This window comes from Ascaphus truei, unplaced genomic scaffold, assembly GCF_040206685.1.
Source record: "Ascaphus truei isolate aAscTru1 unplaced genomic scaffold, aAscTru1.hap1 HAP1_SCAFFOLD_341, whole genome shotgun sequence".
NCBI lineage: Eukaryota > Metazoa > Chordata > Amphibia > Anura > Ascaphidae > Ascaphus > Ascaphus truei.
In genome coordinates this window covers 160789-171373 of record NW_027456410.1, presented here as the reverse complement: position 1 = coordinate 171373, position 10585 = coordinate 160789, and the positions used below count along the sequence as shown (strand labels likewise).

General features: G+C 48.3%; 1 protein-coding gene across 1 annotated transcript in view; it reads left to right on the top strand.

Moving 5' to 3' along the window:
- Positions 1-3741: 3741 nt before the first annotated feature.
- The window catches only part of LOC142483597 (anion exchange protein 2-like), a gene marked incomplete at its 3' end in the record, with an annotated part of 167173 nt that continues 160329 nt past the window's right edge, over positions 3742-10585 (top strand). The window contains 1 exon segment of the mRNA XM_075583610.1: positions 3742-3801. Within this exon segment, the coding sequence (XP_075439725.1) occupies positions 3742-3801 (60 nt within the window).

Sequence of the window (10585 nt, the reverse complement as noted above, 5' to 3'; positions counted from 1 at the left end):
GAGGGGAGATGACGGTGAGGATTAGAGGGGCGATGTCGGTGAGCATTAGAGGGGAGATGTCGGTGAGGATTAGAGGGGAGATGTCGTGAGGATTAGAGGGGAGATGTCGGTGAGGATTAGAGGGGAGATGTCGGTGAGGATTAGAGGGGAGATGTCAGTGAGGATTAGAGGGGAGATGTCGGTGAGGATTAGAGGGGAGATGTCGGTGAGGATTAGAGGGGAGATGTCGGTGAGGATTAGAGGGGAGATGGTGAGAATTAGAGGGGAGATTGTGAGAATTAGAGGGGAGATGACGGTGAGAATTAGAGGGGAGATGTCGGTGAGGATTAGAGGGGAGATGTCGGTGAGGATTAGAGGGGAGATGTCGGAGGATTAGAGGGGAGATGTCGGTGAGGATTAGAGGGGAGATGTCAGTGAGGATTAGAGGGGAGATGTCGGTGAGGATTAGAGGGGAGATGTCAGTGAGGATTAGAGGGGAGATGACGGTGAGAATTAGAGGGGAGATGACGGTGAGGATTAGAGGGGAGATGTCAGTGAGAATTAGAGGGGAGATGACGGTGAGGATTAGAGGGGCGATGTCGGTGAGCATTAGAGGGGAGATGTCGGTGAGGATTAGAGGGGAGATGTCGGAGGATTAGAGGGGAGATGTCAGTGAGGATTAGAGGGGAGATGTCGGAGGATTAGAGGGGAGATGTCGGTGAGGATTAGAGGGGAGATGTCGGTGAGAATTAGAGGGGAGATGTCGGTGAGGATTAGAGGGGAGATGTCAGCGAGGATTAGAAGGGAGATGTCAGAGGATTAGAGGGGAGATGTCAGTGAGGATTAGAGGGGAGATGTCGGTGAGAATTAGAGGGGAGATGTCGGTGAGGATTAGAGGGGAGATGTCAGTGAGGATTAGAGGGGAGATGTCGGTGATGATTACAGGGGAGATGTCGGTGAGGATTAGAGGGGAGATGTCAGTGACGATTAGAGGGGAGATGTCGGAGGATTAGAGTGGAGATGTCGGAGGATTAGAGGGGAGATGTCAGTGAGGATTAGAGGGGAGATGTCAGTGAGGATTTGAGGGGAGATGACAGAGGATTAGAGGGGAGATGTAAGTGAGGATTAGAGGGGAGATGTCGGTGAGGATTAGAGGGGAGATGTGGTGAGGATTTGAGGGGAGATGACGGAGTATTAGAGGGGAGATGTCATTGGGGATTAGAGGGGAGATGTCGGAGGATTAGAGGGGAGATATTAGTGAGGATTAGAGGGGAGATGACGGAGGATTAGAGGGGAGATGTCGGAGGATTAGATGGGAGATGTCGGAGGATTAGATGGGAGATGTCGAGGAGGATTAGAGGGGAGATGTCGGTGAGGATTAGAGGGGAGATGTCGGTGAGGATTAGAGGGGAGATGTCGGTGAGGATTAGAGGGGAGATGTCGGTGAGGATTAGAGGGGAGATGTCGGTGAGGATAAGAGGGAAGATGTCAGAGGATTAGAGGGGAGATGTGAGTGAGGATTAAAGGGGAGATGTCGGTGAGGATTAGAGGGGAGATGACTGTGAGGATTAGAGGGGAGATGACGGTGAGGATTAGAGGGAAGATGTCGGTGAGGATTAGAGGGGAGATGTTAGTGAGGATAAGGGGGGAGATGTCGGAGGATTAGAGGGGAGGTGTCGGTGAGGATTAGAGGGGAGATGTCAGTGAGGATAAGGGGGGAGATGTCGGTGAGGATTAGAGGGGAGATGTCGATGAGGATTAGAGGGGAGATGTCGGTGAGGATTAGAGGGGAGATGTCGGTGAGGATTAGAGGGGAGATGTCGGTGAGGATTAGAGGGGAGATGTCGGTGAGGATTAGAGGGGAGATGTCAGAGGATTAGAGGGGAGATGACGGTGAGGATTAGACGTGAGATGACAGTTAGGATTAGACGTGAGATGTCGGTGAGGATTAGAGGGGAGATGTCGATGAGGATTAGAGGGGAGATGTCGGTGAGGATTAGAGGGGAGGTGTCGGGGAGGATTAGAGGGGAGATGTCGGTGAGGATTAGAGGGGAAATGTCGGTGAGGATTAGAGGGGAGATGTCGAAGGATTAGAGGGGAGATGACGGTGAGGATTAGACATGAGATGACGATGAGGATTAAGCGTGAGATGTCGGTGAGGATTAGAGGGGAGATGTCAGTGAGGATTAAAGTGGAGATGTCGGTGAGGATTAGAGGGGAGATGTCGGTGAGGATTAGAGGGGAGATGTCGGTGAGGATTAGAGGGGAGATGTCGAAGGATTAGAGGGGAGATGACCGTGAGGATTAGACGTGAGATGACGGTGAGGATTACGCGTGAGATGTCGGTGAGGATTAGAGGGGAGATGTCAGTGAGGATTAAAGTGGAGATGTCGGTGAGGATTAGAGGGGAGGTGTCGGTGAGGATTAGAGGGGAGATGTCAGTGAGGATTAGAGGGGAGATGTTAGTGAGGATAAGGGGGGAGGTGTCGGTGAGGATTAGAGGGGAGATGTCAGTGAGGATTAGAGGGGAGATGTCAGTGAGGATAAGCGGGGAGATGTCGGTGAGGATTAGAGGGGAGATGTCAATGAGGATGAGAGGGGAGATGTTTGTGAGGATTAGAGGGGAGATGTCGATGAGTATTAGAGGGGAGATGTCGGAGGATTAGAGGGGAGATGACAGTGAGGATTAAACGTGAGATGACGGTGAGGATTAGATGTGAGATGTCGGTGAGGATTAGAGGGGAGATGTCAGTGAGGATTAGAGTGGAGATGTCGGTGAGGATTAGAGGGGAGATGTCGGTGAGGATTAGAGGGGAGATGTCGGTGAGGATTAGAGGGGAGATGTCAGTGAGGATTAGAGTGGAGATGTCGGTGAGGATTAGAGGGGAGATGTCGGAGGATTAGAGAGGAGATGTCAGTGAGGGTTAGAGGGGAGATGTCGGTGAGGATTAGAGGGGAGATGTCGGTGAGGATTAGAGGGGAGATGTCAGTGAGGATTAGAGGGGAGATGTCGGAGGATTAGAGGGGAGATGACGGTGAGGATTAGACGTGAGATGACGGTGAGGATTAGTCGTGAGATGTCGGTGAGGATTAGATGGGAGATGTCAGTGAGGATAAGGGGGGAGATGTCGGTGAGGATTAGATGGGAGGTGTCGGTGAGGATTAGAGGGGAGATGTCGGTGAGGATTAGAGGGGAGATGTCAGTGAGGATTAGAGGGAAGATGTCAGAGGATTAGAGGGGAGATGTGAGTGAGGATTAAAGGGGAGATGTCGGTGAGGATTAGAGGGGAGATGACTGTGAGGATTAGAGGGGAGATGACGGTGAGGATTAGAGGGAAGATGTCGGTGAGGATTAGAGGGGAGATGTTAGTGAGGATAAGGGGGGAGATGTCGGAGGATTAGAGGGGAGGTGTCGGTGAGGATTAGAGGGGAGATGTCAGTGAGGATAAGGGGGGAGATTTCAGTGAGGATTAGAGGGGAGATGACGGTGAGGATTAGAGGGGGATGTCAGTGAGGATTAGAGGGGAGATGTCGGTGAGGATTAGAGGGGAGATGTACAGATATTTGATTTGGTTTCTCCCCTGCAGGTTATGCGGTCCCAACACGTCCCCCTGCGTGAGCGTGAGAAGGAGAAGGGCTAAGGTCAGGCCCCGCCTGTGGACGCTCTTGGGCTCCGCCTGCGGACGCTCTTAAACCCCACCCTGTTTGCTCTCGGACTCCTGTTGACTCCACCCTCTATTCTGTAACTTGGCCACGTTTGCCATGACCAGCTCCCAGGTGTCCTCCGAGATCCACGAGATTGTGTCATCCGCCATCCAGAGCGTGAGTATCGCGTCAAGACCACTTTTAATTAGGCGTCCATATTTAGTTATTACTGTACTTGTCTTCATCAAACGAGAAAACCGTGGCAGAAATGTGTCACTTTATTTTATTTATTTATACAATGTGTTACAGGAAGTAATACAGTGAGAGTTACCTCTCGTTCTCACGCATGTCCTGGGCACAGAGTTATAACGTGTTTTACAGGCAGTATTACAGTGAGAGTTACCTCTCGCTCTCACGCATGTCCTGGGCACAGAGTTATAACGTGTTACAGGCAGTAATACAGTGAGAGTTACCTCTCGTTCTCACGCATGTCCTGGGCACAGAGTTATAACGTGTGTTACAGGCAGTAATACAGTGAGAGTTACCTCTCGTTCTCACGCATGTCCTGGGCACAGAGTTATAACGTGTGTTACAGGCAGTAATACAGTGAGAGTTACCTCTCGTTCTCACGCATGTCCTGGGCACAGAGTTATAACATGTTACAGGCAGTAATACAGTGAGAGTTACCTCCCGTTCTCACGCATGTCCTGGGCACAGAGTTATAACGTGTGTTACAGGCAGTAATACAGTGAGAGTTACCTCTCGCTCTCACGCATGTCCTGGGCACAGAGTTATAACGTGTTACAGGCAGTAATACAGTGAGAGTTACCTCTCGTTCTCACGCATGTCCTGGGCACAGAGTTATAACGTGTGTTACAGGCAGTAATACAGTGAGAGTTACCTCTCGTTCTCACGCATGTCCTGGGCACAGAGTTATAACATGTTACAGGCAGTAATACAGTGAGAGTTACCTCCCGTTCTCACGCATGTCCTGGGCACAGAGTTATAACGTGTGTTACAGGCAGTAATACAGTGAGAGTTACCTCTCGCTCTCACGCATGTCCTGGGCACAGAGTTATAACGTGTTACAGGCAGTAATACAGTGAGAGTTACCTCTCGTTCTCACGCATGTCCTGGGCACAGAGTTATAACATGTTACAGGCAGTAATACAGTGAGAGTTACCTCCCGTTCTCACGCATGTCCTGGGCACAGAGTTATAACGTGTGTTACAGGCAGTAATACAGTGAGAGTTACCTCTCGCTCTCACGCATGTCCTGGGCACAGAGTTATAACGTGTGTTACAGTTAGTAATACAGTGAGAGTTACCTCTCGTTCTCACGCATGTCCTGGGCACAGAGTTATAACGTGTGTTACAGTTAGTAATACAGTGAGAGTTACCTCTCGTTCTCACGCATGTCCTGGGCACAGAGTTATAACGTGTGTTACAGGCAGTAATACAGTGAGAGTTACCTCTCGCTCTCACGCATGTCCTGGGCACAGAGTTATAACGTGTTACAGGCAGTAATACAGTGAGAGTTACCTCTCGTTCTCACGCATGTCCTGGGCACAGAGTTATAATGTGTTACAGGAAGTAATACAGTGAGAGTTACCTCTCGTTCTCACGCATGTCCTGGGCACAGAGTTATAACGTGTTACAGGCAGTAATACAGTGAGAGTTACCTCTCGTTCTCACGCATGTCCTGGGCACAGAGTTATAATGTGTTACAGGAAGTAATACAGTGAGAGTTACCTCTCGTTCTCACGCATGTCCTGGGCACAGAGTTATAACGTGTGTTACAGGCAGTAATACAGTGAGAGTTACCTCTCGTTCTCACGCATGTCCTGGGCACAGAGTTATAACATGTGTTACAGGAAGTAATACAGTGAGAGTTACCTCTCGTTCTCACGCATGTCCTGGGCACAGAGTTATAACATGTGTTACAGGAAGTAATACAGTGAGAGTTACCTCTCGTTCTCACGCATGTCCTGGGCACAGAGTTATAACATGTGTTACAGGCAGTAATACAGTGAGAGTTACCTCTCGTTCTCACGCATGTCCTGGGCACAGAGTTATAACATGTGTTACAGGAAGTAATACAGTGAGAGTTACCTCTCGTTCTCACGCATGTCCTGGGCACAGAGTTATAACATGTGTTACAGGCAGTAATACAGTGAGAGTTACCTCTCGTTCTCACGCATGTCCTGGGCACAGAGTTATAACATGTGTTACAGGAAGTAATACAGTGAGAGTTACCTCTCGTTCTCACGCATGTCCTGGGCACAGAGTTATAACATGTTACAGGCAGTAATACAGTGAGAGTTACCTCTCGTTCTCACGCATGTCCTGGGCACAGAGTTATAACATGTGTTACAGGAAGTAATACAGTGAGAGTTACCGCTCGTTCTCACACATGTCCTGGGCACAGAGTTATAACGTGTTACAGGCAGTAATACAGTGAGAGTTACCTCTCGTTCTCACGCATGTCCTGGGCACAGAGTTATAACGTGTTACAGGCAGTAATACAGTGAGAGTTACCTCTCGTTCTCACGTATGTCCTGGGCACAGAGTTATAATGTGTTACAGGCAGTAATACAGTGAGAGTTACCTCTCGTTCTCACGCGTGTCCTGGGCACAGAGTTATAACATGTGTTACAGGCAGTAATACAGTGAGAGTTACCTCTCGTTCTCACGCATGTCCTGGGCACAGAGTTATAACGTGTTACAGGCAGTAATACAGTGAGAGTTACCTCTCGTTCTCACGCATATCCTGGGCACAGAGATATAACGTGTTACAGGCAGTAATACAGTGAGAGTTACCTCTCGTTCTCACGCATGTCCTGGGCACAGAGTTATAACATGTTACAGGCAGTAATACAGTGAGAGTTACCTCTCGTTCTCACGCATGTCCTGGGCACAGAGTTATAACGTGTTACAGGCAGTAATACAGTGAGAGTTACCTCTCGTTCTCACGCATGTCCTGGGCACAGAGTTATAACGTGTTACAGGCAGTAATACAGTGAGAGTTACCTCTCGTTCTCACGCATGTCCTGGGCACAGAGTTATAACGTGTGTTACAGGAAGTAATACAGTGAGAGTTACCTCTCGTTCTCACGCATGTCCTGGGCACAGAGTTATAACGTGTTACAGGCAGTAATACAGTGAGAGTTACCTCTCTATCTCACGCATGTCCTGGGCACAGAGTTATAACATGTTACAGGAAGTAATACAGTGAGAGTTACCTCTCGTTCTCACGCATGTCCTGGGCACAGAGTTATAACGTGTTACAGGCAGTAATACAGTGAGAGTTACCTCTCGTTCTCACGCATGTCCTGGGCACAGAGTTATAACATGTGTTACAGGCAGTAATACAGTGAGAGTTACCTCTCGTTCTCACGCATGTCCTGGGCACAGAGTTATAACGTGTTACAGGCAGTAATACAGTGAGAGTTACCGCTCGTTCTCACGCATGTCCTGGGCACAGAGATATAATGTGTTACAGGCAGTAATACAGTGAGAGTTACCTCTCGTTCTCACGCATGTCCTGGGCACAGAGTTATAACGTGTTACAGGCAGTAATACAGTGAGAGTTACCTCTCGTTCTCACGCATGTCCTGGGCACAGAGTTATAACATGTGTTACAGGCAGTAATACAGTGAGAGTTACCTCTCATTCTCACGCATGTCCTGGGCACAGAGTTATAATGTGTTACAGGCAGTAATACAGTGAGAGTTACCTCTCGTTCTCACGCATGTCCTGGGCACAGAGTTATAACGTGTTACAGGCAGTAATACAGTGAGAGTTACCTCTCGCTCTCACGCATGTCCTGGGCACAGAGTTATAACGTGTTACAGGCAGTAATACACTGAGAGTTACCTCTCGTTCTCACGCATGTCCTGGGCACAGAGTTATAACGTGTGTTACAGGCAGTAATACAGTGAGAGTAACCTCTCGTACTCACGCATGTCCTGGGCACAGAGTTATAATGTGTTACAGGAAGTAATACAGTGAGAGTTACCTCTCGTTCTCACGCATGTCCTGGGCACAGAGTTATAACGTGTGTTACAGGCAGTAATACAGTGAGAGTTACCTCTCGTTCTCACGCATGTCCTGGGCACAGAGTTATAACATGTTACAGGAAGTAATACAGTGAGAGTTACCTCTCGTTCTCACGCATGTCCTGGGCACAGAGTTATAACGTGTTACAGGCAGTAATACAGTGAGAGTTACCTCTCGTTCTCACACATGTCCTGGGCACAGAGATATAACATGTTACAGGAAGTAATACAGTGAGAGTTACCTCTCGTTCTCACGCATGTCCTGGTCACAGAGTTATAACGTGTTACAGGCAGTAATACAGTGAGAGTTACCGCTCGTTGTCAGGCATGTCCTGGGCACAGAGTTATAACGTGTGTTAAAGGAAGTAATACAGTGAGAGTTACCTCTCGTTCTCACGCATGTCCTGGGCACAGAGTTATAACGTGTTACATGCAGTAATACAGTGAGAGTTACCTCTCGTTCTCACGCATGTCCTGGGCACAGAGTTATAACGTGTGTTACAGGAAGTAATACAGTGAGAGTTACCTCTCGTTCTCACGCATGTCCTGGGCACAGAGTTATAACATGTGTTACAGGAAGTAATACAGTGAGAGTTACCTCTCGTTCTCACGCATGTCCTGGGCACAGAGTTATAACATGTGTTACAGGCAGTAATACAGTGAGAGTTACCTCTCGTTCTCACGCATGTCCTGGGCATAGAGTTATAACGTGTTACAGGCAGTAATACAGTGAGAGTTACCGCTCGTTGTCAGGCATGTCCTGGGCACAGAGTTATAACGTGTGTTACAGGCAGTAATACAGTGAGAGTTACCCCTCGTTCTCACGCATGTCCTGGGCACAGAGTTATAACATGTTACAGGCAGTAATACAGTGAGAGTTACCTCTCGTTCTCACGCATGTCCTGGGCACAGGGTTATAACATGTGTTACAGGCAGTAATACAGTGAGAGTTACCTCTCGTTCCCACGCATGTCCTGGGCACAGAGTTATAACGTGTTACAGGCAGTAATACAGTGAGCGTTACCTCTCGTTCTCACGCATGTCCTGGGCACAGAGTTATAACATGTGTTACAGGCAGTAATACAGTGAGAGTTACCTCTCGTTCTCACGCATGTCCTGGGCACAGAGTTATAATGTGTTACAGGAAGTAATACAGTGAGAGTTACCTCTCGTTCTCACGCATGTCCTGGGCACAGGGTTATAACGTGTTACAGGCAGTAATACAGTGAGAGTTACCTCTCGTTCTCACGCATGTCCTGGGCACAGAGTTATAACGTGTTACAGGAAGTAATACAGTGAGAGTTACCTCTCGTTCTCACGCATGTCCTGGGCACAGAGTTATAACATGTGTTACAGGTAGTAATACAGTGAGAGTTACCTCTCGTTCTCACGCATGTCCTGGGCACAGAGATATAACGTGTGTTACAGGAAGTAATACAGTGAGAGTTACCTCTCGTTCTCACGCATGTCCTGGGCACAGAGTTATAACATGTGTTACAGGCAGTAATACAGTGAGAGTTACCTCTCGTTCTCACGCATGTCCTGGGCACAGAGTTATAACATGTGTTACAGGCAGTAATACAGTGAGAGGTACCTCTCGTTCTCACGCATGTCCTGGGCACAGAGTTATAACGTGTGTTACAGGCAGTATTACAGTGAGAGTTACCTCTCGCTCTCACGCATGTCCTGGGCACAGAGTTATAACGTGTTACAGGCAGTGATACAGTGTGAGTTACCTCTCGTTCTCACGCATGTCCTGTTCACAGAGTTATAACATGTGTTACAGGCAGTAATACAGTGAGAGTTACCTCTCGTTCTCACGCATGTCCTGGACACAGGGTTATAACGTGTTACAGGCAGTAATACAGTGAGAGTTACCTCTCGTTCTCACGCATGTCCTGGGCACAGAGTTATAACGTGTTACAGGCAGTAATACAGAGAGAGTTACCTCTCGTTCTCACGCATGTCCTGGGCACAGAGTTATAACGTGTGTTACAGGAAGTAATACAGTGAGAGTTACCTCTCGTTCTCACGCATGTCCTGGGCACAGAGTTATAACGTGTGTTACAGGCAGTAATACAGTGAGAGGTACCTCTCGTTCTCACGCATGTCCTGGGCACAGAGTTATAACGTGTGTTACAGGCAGTATTACAGTGAGAGTTACCTCTCGCTCTCACGCATGTCCTGGGCACAGAGTTATAACGTGTTACAGGAAGTAATACAGTGAGAGTTACCTCTCGTTCTCACGCATGTCCTGGGCACAGAGTTATAACGTGTGTTACAGGCAGTAATACAGTGAGAGTTACCTCTCGTTCTCATGCATGTCCTGGGCACAGAGTTATAACGTGTGTTACAGGAAGTAATACAGTGAGAGTTACCTCTCGTTCTCACGTATGTCCTGGGCACAGAGTTATAACGTGTTACAGGTAGTAATACAGTGAGAGTTACCTCTTGTTCTCACGCATGTCCTGGGCACAGAGTTATAACGTGTTACAGGCAGTAATATAGTGAGAGTTACCTCTCGTTCTCACGCATGTCCTGGGCACAGAGTTATAACGTGTGTTACAGGAAGTAATACAGTGAGAGTTACCTCTCGTTCTCACGCATGTCCTGGGCACAGAGTTATAACGTGTTACAGGCAGTAATACAGTGAGAGTTACCGCTCGTTCTCACGCATGTCCTGGGCACAGAGTTATAACGTGTGTTACAGGAAGTAATACAGTGAGAGTTACCTCTCGTTCTCACGTATGTCCTGGGCACAGAGTTATAACATGTTACAGGCAGTAATACAGTGAGAGTTACCTCTCGTTCTCACGCATGTCCTGGGCACAGAGTTATGACGTGTGTTACAGGAAGTAATACAGTGAGAGTTACCTCTCGTTCTCACGCATGTCCTGGGCACAG